Here is a 23,985-nt window from a genome sequence, read left to right on the forward strand (position 1 = left end):
TGTCAGAAGATTGGCTGGAAAGGGAGTCTCAAAGTCATAACAATGATATCTCTAGTTGGATTGTGGGATATTTCTACTTCCTCATTCACACCTATTTGATTGAACTTGAATTTTCTATAAGAATCACATGGCATCACCCTTGTAGAAATAAAAAACAAAAACAAAATAGATGAAGACAGGCCCAGTCATCCTCCCTCCTCTGGGCTCTTCCCTGAGAGACCCACCTTCATCAAATCAACTGCATCTTTTGCATCCCTTTCAAAAAAGTCCAATGGGAAATCTCGATCTGGGGGTCTGGAATGTCCATATCCTCGAGGATCCCAGGCAACCACCGTGAAGAGCTTTTTATTGAGGTTCTTAATCTGAGGTCCAAAATCAGTCTCTCCACTTCCTAAAAACAGCCACTTGGTTACCCTCAGGTGAAGGATTTCATTATTTCAAACACATTACAGTAAAAGCAGAAACAACTACAATCTTAAAACAAAGTAACTAGTTTCTACTCAAAGTTAGACAGTGGGATGCAGTCAGCAAAATAGTCTTGTGATGATGAAATCCATTTACTGGAAGGCTGACTTCCTTTCCTGGTAGAGTTCAGACCTGCCTTTTGTCTCCTCCCAGTGGCTACTTTGAGGACAGAGGCTCCAATACACTTGGCCCTGTATCATTTCAGCATTTTTGATACTTTTTCAATTAATCTTCCTTAAAAAAAAAAAAAAGGGAATTCATGAAATTGCATAGAAATTGACTTATTGATATGATATGTTTCTGGGTTATTTTTTCTTTCCTTTTAAAAAACTGGCTGTTATAGGGGCACCTGGGTGGCTCAGGCAGTTAAGCATCCAACTTCGGCTCAGGTCATGATCTCACGATATGTTGGTTCGAGCCCTGTATCAGGTTCTGTGCTGACAGCTCAGAGCTTGCTTCAGATTCTGCGTCTTCCTCGCTCTCTGCCCCTCCCCCACTTGTGTGCATGCACGCTCGCTCTCTCTCTCTCTCTCTCAAAAAAATAAACATTAAAAAAAATGACTTATAAATGAGAGAGATCCCAATATTATCTGTCAACAAATGTATGAGATTTGGTACAAGTTATTCAAAGGAGAATTCTAAATTTCCAGGTGTTTTTTACTAAGCAAATGTGAACAGCCCTGAAGATTTTATTTTCTGGTTATAAATAAATACCAGAAAACTCAACGAAGACACTGACATCAGGGGGAGGGCAGGATGTGGAGGGAGGAAATCAAATTAATTATTTCATTAAAACACCAGCAAATGCGGGGCGCCTGGGTGGCTCAGTCGGTTAAGCGGCTGACTTTGGCTCAGGTCATGATCTCGCGGTCAGTGAGCTTGAGCCCTGCGTTGGGCTCTGTGCTGACCGCTCGGAGCCTGGAGCCTGCTTCGGATTCTGTGTCTCCCTCTCTCTGACCCTCCCCTGTTCATGCTCTGTCTCTCCCTGTCTCAAAAATAAAAAATAAAAAAAATAAAAAAAATAAAAAGTTAAAAAAAAATTTAAAAACAAAACAAACAAAAAAACCCAAAAAAAACAGCAGCAAACGTTAACCAGCAGAACTATGTTCTTGAGCCTGTGGTGGACCTGACTGGCAATTCCCAGCCCACCTGCGAGGTCACGGCCACTGTGTGCACACACCTACTGCATGTGGCCCAGAAGGCCAGACTCTCAAGGAGCCCAGTCTAGGGACCAGTCAGCATTTCATTTTTATTTTTATTTATTTATTTATTTATTTATTTAAATTTTTTTTAAATGTTTATTTATTTTTGAGACAGAGAGAGACAGAGCATGAATGGGGGAGGGTCAGAGAGTGAGGGAGACACAGAATCCGAAGCAGGCTCCAGGCTCTGAGCCGTCAGCACAGAGCCCCGTCGGGCTCGAACTCACCGGCCGTGAGATCATGACCTGAGCCGAAGTCGGGCGCTTAACTGACTGAGCCACCCAGGCGCCCCAGCATTTCATTTTTAAAGTCTGCTTACTTTCTAAGAACTTGTAGCTCAGGCCACACATGGATACTGAACATCTTGCTTGATAAACAAGCTACTATTAGAAAATGTCTTTCAAGATGTTACAGGATTCTGTTACAGGATAATGTTAATTATTATAGGACTACCATTCTTCCTGGAAAGATCTATCTTTCTCACCATCAGGTAAATAAATCATTCAGGAAACCTAAGGCAAAAATATAAATGGATTTCAAGCGCATGTCTACTATTCTGACACACAAAGCATCTCTTGTGGTCCCTGGACTGAAGAGACTTCCACATGGGAACCACCCTGAAGGAGGTGCAGGAGGTGAGAAGGTGGGAAAAGGGAACAGTTTATCTCAAGACCAATTTCAGAAATGATGAGACGCTTCTTTTCTGGCACACAGGTATACATCTGAATACCAAATACTAAATACTAAAGAATACTAAAACCTTTAAAAAGTTATTTTAAGGAATAGTTACCAGTATATGATACCTAAGAAGGAAACACAATACTGGTTGCCTGTGGGGAAGGGTACTGGGTGCTAGGTGACAGAGGACTGGAAGAGAGAATCTCACTGTTTTTAATTTGGGGATCAGGTTAACGTTTTACATAAAGAAATTAAGTTATGAAAGTGTTTTATACCTGGATCACGATCACAATACTGAAATAATGGAAATTTAAGTCGGTAACTTGTTCACTACTTTACAGATACCTTTAGACCTACACCAGTCAATAGAGTAAATCTCCTCCTTTGTTACAAAAGTTTAGGAGGAAAAAAAAATACTAAATACTATCTAGACAAAGATGCTTCAATAGCTACAATAGTACCACAATCAGCTAAGGCTCAGTCAAGTGGAACCATCAAGTAATTGAAAATTTTAGCATTTTATTTTAGAAGAAAAAAGTCATAAGGAAATAGTATATATTGGGATTATTTAAGTCAAAACAATATTAAAGCCCTTAAAACCAAATCTGAGATGTCCTGGGATTGCTGGAAATTATCCCCCTAAACTGTCTACATGTAAATTACTTATCTGGAAAATGAGACAGATTCAGTTGGCTTCACCATGCTCCATTCATGCCAATTAAATTTTGATTTACAAAAAGGCTTTAAACTAAGCTTGTTCTTAGCTCTTATTTTAATTGAGCACATAATCAACTGCAACAGGGCAATCCATGTTTTAGCACTGGAAGTCTTGTATCCTGGAACCCCTCAATTCCAGGCACACTGGGATGGTTGGTCACTAGCTCATCTTCTACCTTCATCTATCCCTTCTTCCCACACCCCTTTCCTCAACTCCTATCATCTTCCCAAATTGTAGGCAACTACACAGTATGTCTGTAGGAGAAAAAAACCCGGGTATTTAAAGGAATAAAGACTACATAGAGTAGAAGGTTGCCTTTCTTTTCTGAGTCACTTAAATTTGTAGCAAATATTAAAGCATTTAAGGGGTGCCTGGGGGGCTCATCAGTTGAGCGTTTGGCTTTGGTTCGGGTCATGATCTCATGGTTCATGGGTTCAAACCCCGTGTCGGGCTCTGTGCCAACAGCTCAGAGCCTGGAGCCTGCTTCAGATTCTGCGTCTCCCTCCCTCTCTCACAAATAAATAAATAAAACGCTTAAAGCATTTCAGCAAAGCACTAAAGTTAATAATCAACATTTGGCATCTACTATTGTGAATGCATCCTAGACTACACAGCATGCAAATTCCATGAAAAAACTTCCAGACCCAACATTCCAGGAAGCAGCAGGACCGCATGCTCTCCCTCTCCAGTCCGCTGATAATGCAAGTGGACACCATTCACAGCCACTTTGGCAGAGGTTACTGAGGTGCTGGAAGAGAAAAATCCCATCCCCAAAGAAAAATTACTTAGCACAAATGTTAATATGACAAAATTGTCCTTTTACATACCCGCGTCAGCTCCAGGACCCTCCTCAGGCTTCTTGGATTACTCTGATGTGTGCTTAAGTTTTTCCAACCTGAAAAGGGACCTTTCTAGACTGCAGATCTGAACTGTGCCTTCATATGTGAATATCCTACAACACCAGCCCAGGACTTACCCTACAAAAGTACTGACATGTTGCTGCAACCAGTGGCCACACAGGTCCCATGGGCACAGGCCTGGTGAGCTGGAAGCCAGGGGGCCAGTGTGCAGGCTGACACAGGAGCTCCACACAATGGAACATTAGGGTCAGCAACAACAGGGCAGACCTTAGAACAGATCTAAAGGGATTACCTGAACTTCAGCTGCATCGACAGAGTTCCTAAAGGTGAGATGGTCTCAGGGGTCTCCAGGCAGTCCTTTAGGAGTATGGCCTCTCATGTTCTCTAGCCAGCCACAGAAGCATTCTTAGCAGGAATGCCTGTCTGCACTGCTATGGCCAGACCGGTTTTTAACATGTTGAAATATTTGTGTTGTTAAATAGCCAGGTCCATAAGCTTCCATCCCAAGAGCCCTCCCCTGTACCGTGGACCCTCCTTGGCCCAAAACCTCCGACACAGGATCTAACTGGACATGTTGGCACAGGAGTGCACCTTGGGCCAGAATCAAGGCCAGGGTCTGTTCTGACTCACATGTGTACCTTACCAAGGGTCCTTCTCTGAAGAAGCTGTCCTCTCCTGCTCTTCCAGAAGCTCTAGAACAACTATGCAGGGATATATAGCAATGGAACACATACATGGCTCCTGCATCAGGCCCTAACAGCCTCCCCACCAATTTCCCAGACAGCTGAGTGACACATGGAAGGGACATTTTGGTATGCCAAGACAGATGCGAGAAGGAGGTGCTCCTCTTCTCCACACAGAATATTAAGGAATTTAAATTAACCGCTGCCTCTCTTTTTCTTTTACATACTCTTTACTCCTATTTCTGCAGTTAGTTAAAATGCTTATTGAAATGAAGCACTTTTTACAAAATGAGGTGCTCTTTCCTCTTTGGGTTTCATGTCATCGCCCATTTAAAATGAGCATGCAGAAACGGATGTGCTGAATGCAGGTACACCAAGTCTTAACACAACTTCTGCAAATAGGACAGAATTGGGTGGTAATAAAGCCGGGACATAACCATAAGCTCATTACCTATAGGAAAATTATGAGGAGCAGTAACAAAGCCACTGAACAAGCGTGTTGTCATACTGACACTGCCATGTTACTTATCAATGTCCTATTCTTCTGAGTCATTCATTTGTACTGTTCAGATGGCTCTAGGATCCAGATAAAAGCAAATAACACTCTAGTAAGAATGATTCATTTACACAAACATTTATTGACACATCTGTTTTGCCCACAATCTAGTAGGAGAGAAGATAAGACACAAGAGATTTGCTCTGCAATCTGTCAGGGAGGCGTAGGTTATGACTGAGACAAGAAGCATGAGGAGCCCGGTTGGAACAAGTTATTAGTGTTTCCTATATTCACCACACAGGAATGATGCAGCTCCCTAACTAGAGGTGACTAGCATTTGCATGGCTCATGTTAGTGATAACATGTACCTTTATTACACCTCATGCCCTAAAGATCTTTGAGGGTCTCCCTTCCTTGGTGGTATTCAAGAATGCTTGTAAGAATCATCTTGTGCCGTGAGGAGGTTATGCACAATATCTTTCTCAATGTCCAAGTTTTCATGGCTGGGTGTGCTCTCACTAGGTGCATCTGTTCAGGGGCCCCCACAAGGGCACTGCCTTCCAGGGGCTTCCTTTCCTTCAGCTTTCATGATCATTCTGAAGTCTCTTCTGCAAAAAACCTCTAAATTCCCTTTGCATTTTGCTATACCTGTGTTTGGATTCCCTGTTCCAAACTTTTCCTCTCAATTAACCCCATCCCATCTTTTGGTTGCCTAAGATGAATGTAAAAACCATGTAGTCTAGATTTGGCATAATGGAACTCAATGTCAGGGAAGGGTTTACTAAGGCAGAAGATGGTTTTAGAAGGGAGACGGGGGCATCTGGGTGGCTCAGTTGGTTGAGCGTCTGACTTCGGCTCAGGTCATGATCTCGCTGTTCATGGGTTCAAGCCCCGCGTCGGGCTCTGTGCTGACAGCTCAGAGCCTGCAGCCTGTTTCAGATTCTGTCTCTCCTCTCTCTCTGCCTCTCCCCTGCTCAGGCTCTGTCTCTCTCTCAAAAATAAACAAACATTAAAAAAAAATTAAAAAAAAAAAAGAAGGGAGACAGAGACCATTATCAGGGTTGAATAGAGGTATCTGAAGAGGAATGAAAAAGTAGCATTTGAATTAACTTCCAAGAGGAGTAAAATTTTGAAAAAAAGAATGTGGTGGGGAGGGTGCTCCTAGAAGAAGAAATAGCATGATCAAAGGCCCGGAAGCAAGGGACATATGTCGGGGGAAAGGCAGTGTTCAGTCTGGCAGGGGTACAGGGGCAAAGAGTGAGCAAAGGTTGGGGCCAAATGCCAAGGGGGCTTGAAGCTAGGCTGAGGGGAAAGAAAATGCCCCTAGTGCCTTGTCATCAACATCCTGTATGTCACCACACCAGAGGTACATGCCACTATCACATCAGCCCACCCACTGGGGTTAATGGAGGCTGCCAAAAACCTTTTATCAATCTCCAGGTGGAGGAAACAGGGCAGAGAACTGTTTATGAATGAAAGTAAATCAAAGCAAATCAATTACAAATACAAGAAAAAGCATTTTATTAAAAAACAGAATTATTGAATGATTTATTTTCACATAAATATAAGACCAATGAAATGAGTAAAGCATTTTTTCTCCAGCTTATCAAGGGGCTCTTGGACAGTAATTCAGGCCTCACGTTATGTGTGTTGAAAGAAAAATCAGGCTGCAGAGACCAGGCCTTTGATGGCCCTGAAATGTGCTTATTACTTGAACCACAATCAAACTCTCACATAGGAAAAAGGATACAAAACTTCAGAAAATTTATAAAGACCAAAAATGAATCTTTCAGGTGTCAATCCATCTTTACCACCACTTTCTCCCTAATAATCACGTTGCTTCTCTAACCCAGGTGTTCTTAAGCAGGTGTGCTCATTGGAATCACCTGTGGAGAGTTAAAACCATTAACTGTCTAGTGGGTGTCTTGGGTGGCTCAGTCGGCTGAACCTCTGACTTAGGCTCAGGTCATGGTCTCACAGTTCAGGAATTCAAGCCGCACATCAGGCTCGCTGCTGTCAATGCAGAGCCCACTCTGGATCCTCTCTGCCCCTCGCCTGCTTGCACTCTCTCAAAAAAATAAATAAAACATTTAAAATATATATATATATATAAACTGCCTAGGACAATCCTGGGAGAGACTATCACTCAATGACTGGGGCAGAACCCTGACAGGTGCTTCCTTTTTTCTATTATTTTTTTATTATTTTTTTTAATGTTTATTTATTTTTGAGACAGAGAGAGACAGAGCATGAACGGGGGAAGGTCAGAGAGAGAGGGAGACACAGAATCCAAAGCAGGCTCCAGGCTCTGAGCTGTCAGCACAGAGCCCGACGCGGGGCTCGAACTCACGGACCGTGAGATCATGACCTGAGCCGACATCGGACGCTTAACCGACTGAGCCACCCAGGCGCCCCTCTATTATTTTTTTAAATATGAGAGGTTTCACAAATTTGCGTGTCATCATTGCACAGGGGCCATGCTAATCTTCTGTGTATCAGTCCAATTTTAGTATGTGTGCTGCTGCAGTGAGCACACTGACATGTGCTGTCAATAACACCAAAACTCTACTGTACTATTTATTCATTCATTCATGTACTTCCTAAACTCCTATTGCTCTGGGCCCTCCATGTAGTTTAGAGGCTGGCAGGAAAGACAGATAATTAAATCTGCAACTAGCAGGTACTATGCAGTTTGCCTAGTATTATGACAGAGAAGTTGGGGGATACAGGAGATTCTGAGGGTGCAGACATCAGACACTAAGTTCCCCACACCTTAACCAACATCTACACAGCTGCTAATCAGCCTCTTTTTATGAGAATATTTCCAACTTCCCACTACATCAGTGAGGGTCAAACTTAGATTTGCATCATCTGGCAAATTTAAATCTCCAGATGCCCAGACTGTACTAAATCAAAATCTCTGTGGTGGGATACAAGCATCTGTGTTTTTTTTTAATTTCCCAAGACATTCCAATAAGCAACCAAGGTTGAGAACAACTATACTGAGTTAATTTCTTGTAGAAGGAAAAAAAAAAAATCCTATCTCCCTATTGAAAACAGCCTATATAGGAAGGCACGCTCACCTAGAATAGCCTATATCTTACCTCATATTTGTCCTTGACTCTCTTTTTCTGGGTGGCTGGATAGGCAATTTTGTGAAAGGGTTAGAAGGAGGTCAGGAGCAATACAACACAATATCTTCTGGACTGAGGGGGCTTGAGTTGCTCCCTTCAAAGAAGGAAAGTTTACTGTGGTGGAAAGCAAGAATTTAACAGCTTGCGGAAAATAAACTAAAACTCACATTTAGTTTCATTATTAAGCTAAATAATGAACTCTACTAAGAGCTTACATTATATTTACCCTAATTTTACCTTTGAGGAACCTGAAGATTGGAGTGTTTAGGCAACTTGCCCCAGTCACATTACTAGTTATTTATACCTGAGTGTATGACATCAGAGCCTTTGGCATTTTGCCCTTTGCTTAGAAACAAAAATGGGGTAGGGAGACATCGGTGGCTCAATCGGCTAAACATCTGACTTCAGCTCAAGTCATGATCTCACAGTTTGTGAGTCTGAGCCCCACATCAGGCTCTGTGCTGACAGCTTGGAGCCTGGAGCTTACTTCGGATTCTGTGTCTCCCTCTCTCTCTGCCCCCGCCTTCCGTCTCTCAAAAAAAATAAATAAATGTTATAAAAATTTAAAAAAAAAAAAAAGAAAAATGGGGTCAATTAATAAAACACATCCTCACTTTGAAAGTCCTACACGTTCTCTGTATCTCTTATGTTCGGCTATTTCTGTTGTATATTTTTTCCAAAGTAACTATTAACTCTAATAATTAGCTACCCCCTAGGGCTTGGAATTAAATGAATTTTGAGGACTTATTTTGCATCTTTTACACATTGCATTATTAGATATTCTTATCTGTATCATTATTAATTGTAGCAACTAATTAGTGAATTATTATTATATCCCAGGACTTTTACATTTATTGTCTCAAATCCTCAGAAGTGCAAGGCACTTGGCTCAGAGAGGTTAAGTAACTTGCTTACATTTGTGCAGCTAGGAAGTAGCAATGCAGCCTTGTAAACACCAGAGGCCTTGTTTTTTCTGTAACCTGGAAGCTGAACAAAGTCCCCAACAGGGCTCTAGCCCTGGGGCCACTCACCCGGACTGCCAGACAGAAGGAACAAGGCAGTGCCAGGGAAAGGAGGGTCTTTGATTCTCAGGCAGATCATCCCAAGGTTGAACTCAGAAAACAGTTTTCTGCCGACAGGTTATTAGGTTCTATAAATTACTAATACTGTAACTGTACGTAACATACAACTGCAGGTAGAAAAGCCTTCTTACCCAGTCCTGGAACAAACCACTTTACAGACTACAAAATAAAAAAGAGAGTTCCAAACAACAGACTTACAAAAACAAGCTTTTGGAACACAACTCAAGTGTAGGTTGGGCACCGGCTGTTCTGAGGCAAAGGTTTTAAAAGCAGAGCTTTCACCTGCTTACATTGGGCTGCAGCCTCATTTCAGGATTAACGAATACCACTGCTGGTTTTCTCTGATTACATGTAATATCAACTTGCAAGTGCATTTATGAAATGGCAGTTTGAAATCCAGAGAAACCGGTTTTTCAGAGATGTTTTAGGAAGAACGATTAACATTAAATGGATGGGGCCTTCCTGCAACCATGAAATAACCTATCTTAACTTGGGTACTGGCACATAGTAACCTTATTTCAATCTCTTTCTGCAAATTGGAAACTGGATAAATTTCCATTTTTCCATGTAGATTTATACAGCTGTGAACATTGACATATTTTTCCATCTGTATTAAAATAGTCCCAAAAGTCTTCTAAAAGTTCTAAAATATTTAAAAAGAATTTAAATAAATCAAATATGAAATTCAAGAACTAGTTAATCACAACATAAAAATGTAAAGCTGGTCAGATTTTTCCCTTCTCCTTCCAAATCAAACTTTCAAATGAGAAGTTTCCACATTAGATCAACTCAAATTCTAAATTTTTTTTTAACGTTTATTCATTTTTGAGAGACAGGGTGCAAGCAGGGGTGGGGCAGAGACAGATGGAGACACAGAATCCAAAGCAGGCTCCAGGCTCTGAGCTGTCAGCACAGAGCCCAATGTGGGGCTCGAACTCACAAACCGTGAGATCATAACCTGAGCCTAAGTCAGTTGCTTAACCGTCTGAACCACCCAGGCGCCCCAGATCAACTCAAATTCTGAATGCCAGGTACCCATCTAGCATTTGACTTTTCCTATAAATGGAACTGATCCATCAGCAGTTAATTGCATACATATCCTGTGTACATTTGTGTACAGGTAGAGAGAATAAAGTAAAGCAAGTTTCATGCTGCTCTAACTACATTTTCTTCTTAGTATCTCTTGGGGCCAAGGGCACCCATTTTTAAGACAGTAGGTCAGACATTTAAAAAAGGGGGAGGGCGCCTGGATAGCTCAGTTCATTAAGCCTGGGGCTCTTGGTTTTGGCTCAGGTCATGATCTCATGGTTGTGGGGTCCAGCCCCAAGTGGGGCTCTGCACTGAGCGTGGAGCCTGCTTGGGATTCCCTCTCTCCCTTAAAATAAATAAATAAAATAAATAAATAAACATTTTAAAAAAAGACGGTAGGTCAGAGCTTAATCTAGCTGTTTTTGTTGTTTTATCTCGAAATATGCATGAGGGATAGGGAGGGTCAGAAAAGAAAAAGGCAGATTCTTGGCTTTCTCCACCTACACCATAAGCTCTGAGAGTCAGGCCAAGGATTGTGAATTTTCCCAGGTTCCCAAGGTGGTTTTTTTGCACATTACAGTTCAAAATAAGGGGGAAAAAAGAAAAAAAGAAAAAGAAAAAAGAAGAACAAGAAGGTGACAACGATGACTCAGGGGCTTGGGCCTGACTACAACAGCTCATAGCTTAAGGAGATTCTCAGGCTGGTTTTTGATATAAGAAGCAGGAGACACTGGAGCCCTGAGGGTGTGAAGACACAGGGCAGAGCAGCCAAGAATGAAGGGTTTGAGATTCTAATCTCGGTCATGAGTGTGTCTGTGACTATGGGCAAATTACGTTACCTCCCTGGGTCTCTCGTCCACACAACGAGGGGCTTGGACTCCATCACCCAAGTCCTTTAGGGCTCTCGAGTCACAGAACTGAAGCTGACGCACGGCTGCAGTGCCAAGGCCAGGAGCAGCATAAGTGGTTACTTCCACCGCCTCCCGCGCACCCACGTGGGACAGGCTCGGGTCTTGGAGCAAAGGGCGAGAGGGCAGCGAGGCTGCGCCCACGGCAGCAGCCCGCACCGCCCTGCCCGCCCGCCTCCTGGCTGGCGCGTTGCCCTCCCACTGCCCCCCAGCACGCAACCCTGGCCGCAGGGGCCCCCGGAGGGAAGAGGGCATCATTACCCGAATGCGGCTGCAGGCCCAGCATACGGGACGTGGTTCCCTGGCTTCAGCACCGACAGGAGTAGCCGCACCTGCCGCACTGCGCGGCCGCCCAGCACTTCCGCCATGGTCACAGGCTCCGCTGAGCCCCGGAGCGCGCATGCGCCGGCTCCACCGACCGCCCCGCGTCCACCCCGCGCCCCCCCCCCCCCGCACACCCCACCGCCAGCACCTTCTGAGAACAAGACTGCGCCCCGCCCCACTACGTCCCGCTAAGCCCCGTCGCCAGGAAACATGCAAGAGCCTAGGTCTAGCGGCCGCCCTCAACACCCTCCGCCTTGCCCCGACAGAACCCCGCTGCTCCTGAACTTCCGGCCACAGCCTGTCGCCCGCTTCGGCTTGTCACGCCGGGATGCTAGGACCCGCTAAGAGCCCGCCGGGCTCTTTGTGACCCTTGTCAGAAACGGGGCTCGAAGTCCCAGTGGTACCGCAACACAGATCGTCTGCTGCCAGCTCTGGCTCACGAGGGGTACGTCCCAGTCGGCTTTGCCCTCCCACCGCCGCGGTGACCAGTCCCTCCAGAGAGGCGAGGCTGCACCCCTCCCCCATCCCGCCCTTCTCAGGGAGTGGGTGGTGAGGAGGGACCTGTGGACGGACCTGTGGACGGACCTGTGGACGGAGAAGGAGGCTTCAAGACTGGCTGCCGTCGGTGGAGTGAAATGCATTTGCTTCTAGGAATGATGGCATTATTTTTTTTTTCCTTCATATTACCTCATACTCATTGTTTGGTATGGCTATTGTAAAAAAAAAAAAAAATAGTGTTGGTGAGTATGTGGAGAAATTGGAACCCTGTGTGCTGCTGGTGGGAATACAAAATAGTGCAGTGGTGGTGGAAAATAGCGTGGCGGGTGCTCAAAAAAATTAAAGGTACAATTATATGATCTAGCAATTCCACCTGTGGGTATATACCCCCAAAGAATTGATAAGTGTCTCAAAGCTATTTATGGTCATAGCATTATTCACAATAGCCAAAGTGGAAAATTGGAAAGCAACCCATATGTCAATGGAGGGATGAAGGTTTATTATACCTGTGTATACATGTAATGGAATGTTGTTCTTTAAAGAAGATGGAGGGACGCCTGGGTGGCTCAGTTGGGTAAGCCACCAACTGTGGCTCAGGTCCCGATCTCAGGGTTTGTGAGTTCCAGCCCCACATGGGCTCTGTGCTGTTACGTCAGAACCTGGAGCCTGCTTCAGATTCTGTCTCCTTCCCTCTCTGCCCTCCCCTCCCCCTTTCAAAAATAAACGTTCAAAGATTAAAAAAAAAAAAAGGATGAAAATTCTGACACATGCCATAATATGAACTTTGAGACATTATGTAACATGTTACAGCCATGGGGGTTCTGATACCTGCAGTATCCTCACTGGCCCATTTGAGTTTCTTGGGCAAAAATTTCTCTCAACATAAATCTACTACATCAATTTCCTGCATAGAAGGAACGAGAAATACAGTTCAGCTGTTATCATCTGACTTTCAGAAATCTTTGGTGGGTCAACGTTTCCTTATTTTTTCCTGAGAGGTTGACTGGGATTTATCAGAGATCATGAGAGTTAAAAATAGTTGTCTGTACAATTTTTAATACGTTATCCCACTGATAAATCAGCAAAAATGGTAGCACTGTGAAAAATGGTAGATTTAAGTTATTGGTTACAATTTGTTTTTAAGTGTACACTTGAGAACTAGTCCTTTATGTATAACGCTATTGTGCAGTTTTGATTAAAGAGTAACTTTGTGCCAGGCACCTTATGATGCATTATTTTAATCCTCACATCAACCTTATTGGCCTATTTATAAAATGAGGAAACTGAGATTAAGAGAGGTTAGAAAGCAGGCCCTGAGTACATAGCTACAGTACAGAGGAGAATTTAAGCCTGCTTGGTTTCAGAACCTGTATTTGGATTGTTATGTGTTGTGGAATTCACTGTAACAGCATTAGGCCTTCAATGATTTCTTTGTAACCAGATGCTTCTTTGGGGGTGCCTGGCTAGCTCAGTGGGTAGAGCCTGAGACTCTTGGTCTCTTGATCTAGGAGTCAGGAGTTCAAGACCCAGGTTGGATTACTTTAAAAATAATAATACAAAAAGGAAAAATAAAATATAAAAACATTTTCAGATGCTTCTAAGATCTTGAACATATAAATACCTAGTGTTTTGTTTTGTTTTGTTTCACTTCAGTCCTTTTCAGTGAAATTGCACTTTAACCCTAGCTGATTGCAATGGGCAAAACCATCAGTATTTCACTTCTTACTCCTCATTTTGTTCTGTTTTGTTTAGTTTTGTTTCACTTTAGTCCTTTTTAGTGAAACTGCACATTAACCCTGGCTGATTGCAATGGGCAAAAACCATCAATATTTCACTTCTTACTCCTCCTAAAAAATTAAAACCCAATGGGCTAAATAAAGTAAATTTAAAAATTAAACCATGATTTTGTATTAAATTCAGTTTTGGCGGTTAGTAGATATTTTTTATCCTACAACAGATGTGACAAAAAGAATTGATCTCATTGACATGGTTACCCTTGTATCGAGAGAAATTAGAATTAATATCATCTACTTTTGCACATTGTGGCAAGGAAATTTTTACCATTCATAAAGTCAGCTTGAGCTTGTTTTCCACTGTAGTGTCACAGCCCACTTTTTTTTTTTTCATGTTTATTCATTTTTGAGAGAGAGAGAGAGAGAGCATAAACAGGGGAGGGGCAGAGAGTGAGACACAGAATCCGAAGCAGGCTCCAGGCTCTGAGCTGTCAGCACAGAGTGCAACGCAGGGCTGGAACTGGCAGACCGTGAGATCATGACCTGAGTCAAAGTCGGATGCTCAACCGACTGAGCCACCCAGGTGCCCCGTCACAGCCCACTTCTGATGGAAAACACTTTTATCTGAAATTGGCTAAGCCATTTATCTTAGTAAACACCTAGTTTTATTTATATTATTATAAAAAAAGACTTTTAGAAGTAGTGCACATTAAAATGTACATCAAAATATTACTTAAACCATTTTCTGAGAAAGAAAGAACTATTCCTGAAGACCTAATTTCATTTTATGGAGCCAAAACAAATACTGAAACCACAGCAACAAGTGGAAAATATACTGATATCACAAAGCTGTGAGAGCTGGAGGTGTTATTTACCAGTAGTAACCTTAGGGTCTGAATATCTTTTTTGGAACAAAGGTATGGATAGGCTTCTCTCTCATCTTGTAGTCTGTGTCACCTCACTTAAGTGATTTTCTACCCAATTGATTTTCTTGTATTGAAACTCCTTAGATACAAATTTGGCTCTTTTCAGCCCAGTTTTGACAGAGTGGGGGCTGGAGGAAGGACTTCTGAATCATGTTTGAAGGACAGCAATGCTGCAGGCTCTCAAGGCAGCAAGTTTTCATCCTGAGAGACAAATAGCGCTGTCCAGAAGCTTCCCCTTTATACCATCACTTCCTCTTGCCTGCTAATAGCAGGAGGGTGAAAAGGAGAGTTCATACAGGAAATGTCAACCTACGTGGAGAAGCCCAAACAGTTTCGTTTACAAACACATCATTTCAATTACTTATATTTGAGGTACAAAATTTTATTTTTAGAAGGCCATTAAAAATACATTCCATTTTTGCCTCTTAAAACATTGATCATTCAATCTCTTGGGAATTTAGAGAATTTAAATACTGTTAGAGGACAGAGGTACAAGGGATACATTTAGAAAAGCAATGATCCACCCCCACCCCCACCCCCACCCCAGCAAAGCCTGGGACTCTTGCCCCGTTCAATTTTCCTTTTGGTCTATGTGATCGAATGCTATGTGGCAACTAATAGCGAGCCTGGATATCTGTGGATAAGGGGCTGAGGTTCATTACTTTATGGCACTGCTCTTCTCAACCGGGGCGGTTTTGCACTTGCAGGGAACATGTATGTGGCAGTGTCTTGTCACAACTGAAGATAGAGTAGGGGAGAACAGCACTATTGGCTTCTAGCAGGTAGAGGGCACTTTCAAACATCCAAATCCTCCAATGCACAGGGCAGCCCCCACAAGAAAGAATTACCTGGCCCAAGATCCCAATAGTGCAGAAGTTGAGAAATCCTGTTTTACAGTCCCACCTCAGGGGTGTGTGTGTGTATGTATATCATTTAGGGCCAGAGGGGATTTAGAACCAGAACCACAATACTGTTATCAATCACCAGTTCCTAGAATCTGTTCTGACAGCCGGAGTCACCACGCTGCATCCTTCTCTCCCTCCTGGAAGGGCTAAGCACAATGACATACCCTCTCTGTTTATCAAAGTGCAGACAGTGATACTGGATGGCCTGGTTGGCTTCAGTCTTCTGGTCTTCTGGTTCCTTCACTCATTCCTGAGTTTCAGGAGGACTTTGAATGATGCTAGCTAAAGGCACGGTGACCAAGCTTTGAGGCAGTCCTTTTTTGACATCACAGTTCACACACACACAAAAAGAAGAAATTTCTACAGAATCCTGGGGTAAACTGAGGAAGCTGCTCAACAGTGATCAGCCCCAAAGCTCCAGTCAGAGCATACATGCTCCCTCTTCAGGGCAGAGGTTGAGAAAATACATAAGGTATCAGAATGCTAGGAAAGAACTTAAAAACTTAGTCAAGAATTTTTGTAGTTAACCACAATTAGTAGCAATTCCTTGCAACAACTGGAAAATTCTGATATTTTTGTTCTCTATTTTTTTTTCTCCTTACTCCTTAAAATCCATTCAGCTAATTTATGGAGTGGTGATTGCATGTAATTTTTAAAGCCTGTAGTGACTGATACAACATTTGATACTGAAGTTAACAGACCTTATAGCTTTGGAATGAACTGTAGTTTTAATAAAAAAAAAAAAAAAACTATTTGAAGAGAACTCTCAATTTCACTGTACTCTGGTTATAATTGGAGCCTACATGGAGAAGAGAGCATAAGGTAAGAAAGTTGACTTAGTTTACATTTCTCTGAATTTGTTTTTCCTTCTCAAACAAAACTCCAGGAAATGAAATGAATAGCATCACTGAAGGTTATGGAATATACTGAAAGAAAATTATCTTCCTTAAATACCTCTCCTCTCCCTTTCAAAACCCAATTAGGCTTTTTTTTTTTGCGGGGGGGGGGGGGGCTGGTGCTTGACCATTAATAGGTCTTCCTGGTTAGTGGGATGTTTGCTGTAGATTTCTTTCCCATGCTCCAGCTATGGGATGCAGGAGAATTTTATGCAGACATAGAACCTCTATCAGGAAGGAAAGAATTCTGAACATTCTGAGGCAGCACATTTTCAGTGTGTTACTCACTAAGTGAGATTACCTTATGCTGCCAAAGCCTTTTCTGGAATTAGCTCTGGCTGATGTGTATCAAATAATTCAGAAGGTCTATTCTTGAACACTGGTAGAGTGCATAGGCCAGCTTTCCTACTGTGGCTCCCTTACTGCCTTCTCTCATCAGCCACTTTTGGAGCATCTGGTAAACCTTTTCTTTTAGTCCATCTCGCTCATAGTCATGGTCAATTTCATCAATCTGAGATTCAGTGAAGCCCAGCTTACGTGCACAGTTTTTCCATTGCCTTCCCAGATTTTCCCTGACTGGGTCCAGATGTTTATCAGTCAGACTAGTGATATTATCTGCCAAACAGAAAAGAGAAGAAGACATAAAGCTTTAACCCATTTGGAACATTCTAGCTTCAAAAACCTGTAGAAAGAGTCCCAGGAGACAGTAAAAAAAAAAGATAACTTCTAAATTATATAGTTATTGACTCATTGGGTGATGCTTTCCATGTCTGGAAGCCTATCTGGAGTGTTGATATGAATACAATAGAGAACCCCTTCCTCATAGCACATGCAACACTGAGCCACAGCTGATGGCTTTGGGAATGAAACCCCTGCTTGGCTACTAGGCTATAATATACAACTTTAGCCAGCGGCCATATTAATATCAGACCTTCCTGATGTAACGAGGGAAAACACCACTTTTGTTCCTTTTGGCATTTTCCACTTACATTTGGCCAGAATTAAGGTCATTCAACTCCTAATCCCCTGCACCCAACAGTTAACTTTTCTCTTATTAAGGACACAGACCATCAAGTGTGAATTCGTTCAATTACAGTGACTTCCCTGGTCTTTTAAGGAATGAGGGATCTACTTTTCAAGGTCTATTTTGGGACTCATTTCTCCTCTACCCTAAGTCTGTCTTCTCTTCTACAGCCACAACCTCTCTTTCTACTCATTCTTTCCCCTTGTCCTTCATAAAAATAACAAAAGGAGGCTAAAATATAAAATAACCACCACACACATTTTCCTTGATCCACACCCTACCTCAAAAAGCTGAACATAAGGAAAAAGACATCTCATTTTTTTACCCCTCAACTCCTGTTCTTTCCTCAGCTTCCCACAATGCAGCTTCTGTCATCATCCCTGGACATCAGCAGTCCAAAACCTCCCAAGATATTTGTCAAATTTTGTCAATACCTCTCTGGGAGAGGGATCCTGGGTTTCATCAGATTCTCAAAGGTACCTCTGTCAGCCCAAAAGTTAGGAACCTCCTATTATTAGAGCACAGCCATACCTGTCCGTGTACATATTATCTGTGGCTGCTATTGTACTACAGTGTCACTTGAGTAGTTGCAAAAGAGACCTCAGGACCAGTGAAGCCTAAAATATTTACTATCTATCCCTTGATAGAAAAGTTTTGCCAATCCTAGAGTTAATCATTAAGCTACGTTCTTAAATCCCATTGTTTTAGCCTTGTGACTCCTTTTCCCAGGTTGTGTTTTGGGATTAATATTATGAGCCTGCATAGTGGAAAGCTGTTAAGAGAAAGCCCTATTATTTTTATTACAGAGGTGCTATTGAAGGCATAGTCTTCTTTCTTTTACAGAATCCCTCTTGATGAAGACCTGAAGGAGCTATCTCCTAGGTCTGAGTAGTAATATTGATATGATGTATTTAACACTTGACCTAGCTATGTGCCAGGCAGTGTTCTAAGCTATTTATCCATATTGACTCATTTAATTTTCATAACAAATCCATGAGTTAGATATTGTAATCATCCCCATATTAAATATAAATAAATCACAAAGGAATTATATGGAAATTACAGAGAAAACACGGGGCAATTTTCAGAGAGAATAATCAGAGAAATTTCCGGATTCCATTAGATCCTTCTAAACAAGGAAGAAAGTTCAAGGTTGCTAGGCAATGGATCCTTAAGGGCATCTTACCAAAGATATCTTGGTACTTAGAAGCTGGCTCTTCTTTCAAGTTCACGTGTGTGCTTTCCAGTAGTGCTGAATTCAATCCCCCAATCTCCATATAATTATGGTCTCCAACCTGAATGCCAGCGCTGTTGTATATGTTACATTTTATAGACTCATCTGAATAGAGAGAAATATACAGGTAAGTATATCTAGATTGAAAGCAAGAGAGGGGCACCTGAGTGGTTGGTTGGTTAAGTGTCCAACTTCAGCTCTGATTGTGATCTCACAGTTCATGAGTTCGAGCCCTGCATTGGGCTCTCTACAGTCAGAGCCCACTTCAGATCCTCTGCCCCACCCCTCTCTCTGCCCCTCCCCCACTCAGGTACGCTCTCTCTCTCTCCCTCTCTCAAAAATAAATAAACATTAAAAAAAAAAGCAAGCAAGAGAAATAGATACAATATGGTAAGAGGGCAGGGCTTTACTCCAGATGTATAAGTTATTTATCCTATGCCACTCTTTGAAATTTTCTTCTTTAAAATGTAGCTGAACCAACCTCACATCCATCAGGATGGCTACTGTTAACAAAAACAAAAAATAGAAAATAACAAGTGTTTGTAAGGATGTGGATGAACTGGAACCCTGGTGTACTGCTGGTGGGAATATAAAATGGTGCAGCCACTGTGGTAAACAGTATGGAGGTTCTTCAAAAATTAAAAACAGAATTACTCTATGATCCAGCAATTTCACTTCTGGGAGTATACCCAAAGGAATAGAAAGCAGGGCCTCAAACACATGTTTGCACACTCATGTTTATAGCAGCCACTCAAGTGTCTGTCAACAGATGAACAAATAAACAAAATGTGTTATATACAGACAATGGAATATTATTCAGCCTTAAAAAGGAAGGAAGTTCTGTCACAGGTTACAACATGGATGAACCTTTAGGACATTGTGCTAAGTGAAGTAAGGCAGTCACAAAAGGACAAATACTGTATGATTCCATTCATATGAAGTACCTAGAGTGGTTAAGTTCATAGAGAAAGAAAGTAGAATGGTGGGTGCCAGAGGCTGGGTGGGAGGGAATGGGGAGTTAATGCCTGATGAGTACAGAGTTTCAGTGTGGGAAGATGAAAAGAGTTGTGGAGATAAATGGTGGTGACGGTAGCCCAACACTATGGTTTTCACCACAAATGGTTGTCTTTGGCCTATATAAGATAAGAAACAAAAATATCTAAGACTTCTAACCTTCAGAAAACAGCAAGCAAGAAAAAGAACACAAGCAGTGACCTTCACTTCCATCAGGGATTAGGATAATGGGACCACTGTGATGAACGTTAGAGCAGAAGATGCCTACCAGTTATCAGGACCTGTAACCCAACACCTGTGGGCAGGTACAATGAATTCTACCCAGACTGAGGTCAAATGGTCTGATGGAGACTATTCCATGGCTACAAACTGCATCTGGCAACTGAAGACTGCAAACAACTCACCCTTGTTACCTGGTAGTCTACAACAGAGCTAATGGCTGCTTTATTTTCAGAAATTTTAATTGTTTAGATTGTAACTGAAAAAACTGTTTACCTCTTGATGGCAAAGAGCTGAATGGGATGGTGGGTGTGTTTCCCAGTAGGTTGGTCTCAGGCACTGGAGTTTTATGCACACTTGGCATATGGCTTGGATTTGGTCCATACCAAACTCTTGGACTTGGTGTTCCCAGATCCAACGGTCTTGCTCCCAAACCATACAGATTGTACAATCCATTGTTCCAGTATAGTACTTGAGGTTGGCTGGTTAGCCCTGTTGGTTGGTGTACTGCATTACCATGACTGGTTGCACTGGAATAAGGAATGCCTTTTACTCCTGGGTTCTGAACATTCTCATAGGGTTTCTGCTGTGCAAACGGGTCATGGGAGACCCTTCGTCTCCTTTCCTCCTCTCTATTATAAGCCATATTCTGTCTGAGCGGCTTTGTCTGCCTGTCCATGCGGCTGCCATAAAGATGGTAGTTGGCTTCCTCCTGGAGTTTACTCCGCAAGCTGAGCTCATTCTCCTCCTGCTGGTACTCTACGGAGGGAGCAAACCAGGATTCCTCCACAGGGCCCATCCCAAGTCCTTGTGAACTGTGCAGAGAACTGGGCTGTTCTGGGGCTGAGAACAAAAGATCAACATTGGAAAGAGTTTCATAAAGCAGTAAGAAGTAAAATAAAACCTGAGCACCATCATAAATATGTACCTCAGAACATACTGAAAACTTTGAGAACAAATCAAAAAGCATTTACTTGATGGTCCTCTTCCTACAAGTTATATAGGTAATAAAATGAAGCCACTGCCTGGTGGTGAGAGAGCACTAGAGAAATTTTAACAAGCAACAGAAATATGAGTGTCACAGGAATGACCAAGGAAGAAAGGGACTTGTATTGCAACAGAGAAGGTGGGTGTCTCCTTGGTATGAGGCAGGGCTGGACAAAAGGAATAGTTAACAGCTTGGTGCTAAGCACTTTCCATGGATTCTTTTATTCTTTAAAAGCCCTGTAAGAATAGGATCAATTATCATGATTTGATGGATGAAGTTTACAAGAGGTTAACTTGCCCCAGAATAGATAGCAATTAAGTGGTTTCAATATCCTATTGTCTGTTTTCCCTTTTGTTATAATGGGAAAAAGTAACCTCCTTGAATCTGAGACCAACCTCCCTGCTTGTTCTCTGAATCCATCATCCCTGACCTTCTCAAGGACTATGCTTCCACGTATGTCCTCTCTTTGTCCTGATGTCACTTTCGCCCTATCAGATATATGTTCAAGATGCTTTATGATTTTGGTGAACGCAAGGTTGCTTACTATTTCAAATACATGTATTTTCCCTCCCAAATATATTATAAATTCCCTTATGGCAGGGGTTAAATATTATAGCGTCTTCTGTTTCTTATACGGTCATGAATAGTTACTTTAGAAAATAGAATGAATGAATGAATGAATGAATGACTGAATAAAGTACTTTCAATCATAGTATGTTACCTGAATTTGACCTGCTTGGAGGTATTGCTATACAGTCAATCTGGAGAGAATGCATTCTCTTCACAAATGAATTTTGGTCTGGATACTCTTTCTATAATTAAGAGCGTAAATGCACACTTTAGTAAACAGTAGAAAATAGTTCCAGAAAATTATTATAAGAAAAATGAGTCTTTTCAAAAGGTAGAAATTTCATATAGCTCTTACGAGGAATAAATATTTTTTAAAAATAATCTTTTTTCCCAAATAGCCATAAAATCTTAAAAAAAAGAACAAATTTGGAAGGTTCACGCTTCCTGATTTCAAAACTCACTACAAGACTACAGAAATCAAAACAATGTGGTATTCAAGACACCTGGGTGGCTCAGTCGGTTAAGCATCCAACTTCGGCTCAGGTCATGATCCCAATGTCCGTGGGTTCAAGCCCCGCATTGGGCTCTGTGCTAACAGCCCAGAGCCTGGTACCTGCTTCAGATTGTGTCTCCCTCTCTCTCTCTGCCCCTCCCCTGCTCACGCTGTCTCTCTCTCAAAAATGAACATTAAAAAAATTTTTTAATAAAAAAAAATGTGGTATTAGCCTAAGGATAAGCATAGACCAATGGAACATAACAGAGAGCCCAGAAATAAACCCTTGTATGAGCAATTGATTTTCACAAAGGGTGCTAAGACCATTCAGTGGGGGAACACTGGATATTGACTCTCTTAATTTATCTTTATCTTAAAACCTCCTTATGCCTGCCTATTTTCTTTACTGTAGTCTTGCCTTCATGATTATAGTATGTTGCTGTAAGACTTATGCTAGCAGCTTATTTCCTGAGGGTGTGTATGTAGGGAAGGTCTTTGTTTCCCTTGGTTACTTGTTGGTAACAATCCTTGTCATAGCCCAGACACCAAATTCATTGCTTCAGGTTGAAGTGGATGCTGCTCCTTTGCTTAGCACAAGGTTATCAGGGGGAGGAGCCAACTTTTGAAACTGCAACAACCTGGTTCCCAAGTAAAGATCTCATCGTTGATGTCCCAGGTGACCGTGCTGTTTCTTCGGTACGTTGACACAAGGCTCGCTCCTCCACTACTTTTTCAGCATTATGTTTAGGGGTAGTGTTTGTTTGTTTTTTTTTTTTTCTGTTGTATGTCTTAGCAAATTTAATTCTGTTGGCTTTCTATCTTTCAAGAATTCCTCAGAACGACTGATCCACCTGTGGTACTTTCCATTCTATTCCAGTGATGCTGTGCTTTTGTTTTCATATTGCTATATATAATTTCTCTCATTTCATTAGTTTCGATGGAGGAATGGGTCCAGTATGCCAACTTGATGATATCTATATAAAATCGCTAATTTTGTTTCATGTGATTACTAACTAAGCTAGCCTACTTCAAATCTTAGTAACAAGTTATATTGCTTTGAATTTCAAGATTGATAATATATATGCTTTGATAGGTTAATGTTTTGAGCATTACCTACCTTTAAACTTGTCACATCCTCTTCTACATTTTCTTCTAATTGATCTACATAAAAAGGCCTAAATTTTTCTTCAATACCTATATAAAGAAATAATACTATAAATTTCTTAAGTATTTTCTAAAGTAATAACCATATGCGAAATAACCGCTTGAGCTAACGCCAACCCTAAAGTAAAATTTGAGTATTAGTAATCTATTATCTTTGAATTACTTATCTTAATCTGTGGACAAAGCAGTAAAATAAAAATTTAAATGCCAAATCTCTGACTTACCCAAAGAGACTAGCAAGACTAATAACTAGGTGGAAGAAGAAGGAACAGGGTAACACGAGAAACCAATGGCTATTGGGGTGCCTGGGTGGCTCAGTTGGTTGAGCGTCTGACTTCAGCTCAGGTCATGATCTCACAGTTTGTGAGTTCGAGCCCCGCATCAGGCTCTGTACTAACAGCACAGAACCTGGAGCCTGCTTTTGATTCTGTGTCTCCCTCTCTCTCTGTCCCTCCCCTTCTCATGCTCTGTCGCTCCCATCTCAAAAATAAATAAACATTAAAAAAAATTTTTTTTAATAAAAAAAAAAAAAAAGAAACCAAGGGCTATTGCCTAATAGCATGTTTCTCTCACTGCAGCACAAAGCCCTATCTAGTATAAATTAATCTCCAAGTGAACAAGGATGGGTGGACTCCTTGTTTCTGTCTCCCTGGTATCAGAATTCTAGGATAGGGGCACCTGGGTGGCTCAGTCAGTTAAGCATTCGATTCATGATTTCAGCTCAGGTCACGATCTCATGGTT

At 41.9% G+C, this 23,985-nt stretch overlaps 2 protein-coding genes and 1 non-coding gene across 14 annotated transcripts in view; all 3 read right to left on the reverse strand.

Annotated features, from left to right (window-relative positions):
* Positions 1-12,261, reverse strand: part of BPHL (biphenyl hydrolase like) — a 38,909-nt gene extending 26,648 nt beyond the window's left edge. For 2 of the 8 annotated variants that reach the window (XM_042938066.1, XM_042938058.1), the window contains exons 1-3: positions 11,517-11,636; positions 3,708-3,811; positions 225-391 (exon numbers count right to left, since the gene is read on the reverse strand). In XM_042938066.1, the coding sequence (XP_042794000.1) occupies positions 225-391; positions 3,708-3,811; positions 11,517-11,623 (378 nt within the window). In that variant the 5' untranslated portion in view covers positions 11,624-11,636. Of the gene's footprint in view, positions 1-224; positions 392-3,707; positions 3,812-8,206; positions 8,690-11,186; positions 11,360-11,516; positions 11,637-12,152 lie in introns of those variants that run through there. The other 6 variants (XM_042938064.1, XM_042938062.1, XM_042938065.1 and 3 more) reach the window with 6 other exon arrangements.
* On the reverse strand, positions 7,530-7,636 carry LOC122220801. Its single transcript, XR_006202983.1, has one exon. It is a non-coding gene; the product is annotated as a U6 spliceosomal RNA (small nuclear RNA).
* A 2,134-nt stretch (positions 12,262-14,395) lies between the features above and the next one.
* Positions 14,396-23,985, reverse strand: part of RIPK1 (receptor interacting serine/threonine kinase 1) — a 75,219-nt gene continuing 65,629 nt past the window's right edge. For all 5 annotated transcript variants that reach the window (XM_042938069.1, XM_042938072.1, XM_042938071.1 and 2 more), the window contains exons 7-11: positions 23,197-23,273; positions 21,738-21,828; positions 20,305-20,871; positions 18,748-18,900; positions 14,396-17,152 (exon numbers count right to left, since the gene is read on the reverse strand). In XM_042938069.1, the coding sequence (XP_042794003.1) occupies positions 16,866-17,152; positions 18,748-18,900; positions 20,305-20,871; positions 21,738-21,828; positions 23,197-23,273 (1,175 nt within the window). In that variant the 3' untranslated portion in view covers positions 14,396-16,865. The remainder of the gene's footprint in view (positions 17,153-18,747; positions 18,901-20,304; positions 20,872-21,737; positions 21,829-23,196; positions 23,274-23,985) is intronic.

Source organism: Panthera leo, chromosome B2 (genome assembly GCF_018350215.1).
Source record: "Panthera leo isolate Ple1 chromosome B2, P.leo_Ple1_pat1.1, whole genome shotgun sequence".
Lineage (NCBI taxonomy): Eukaryota > Metazoa > Chordata > Mammalia > Carnivora > Felidae > Panthera > Panthera leo.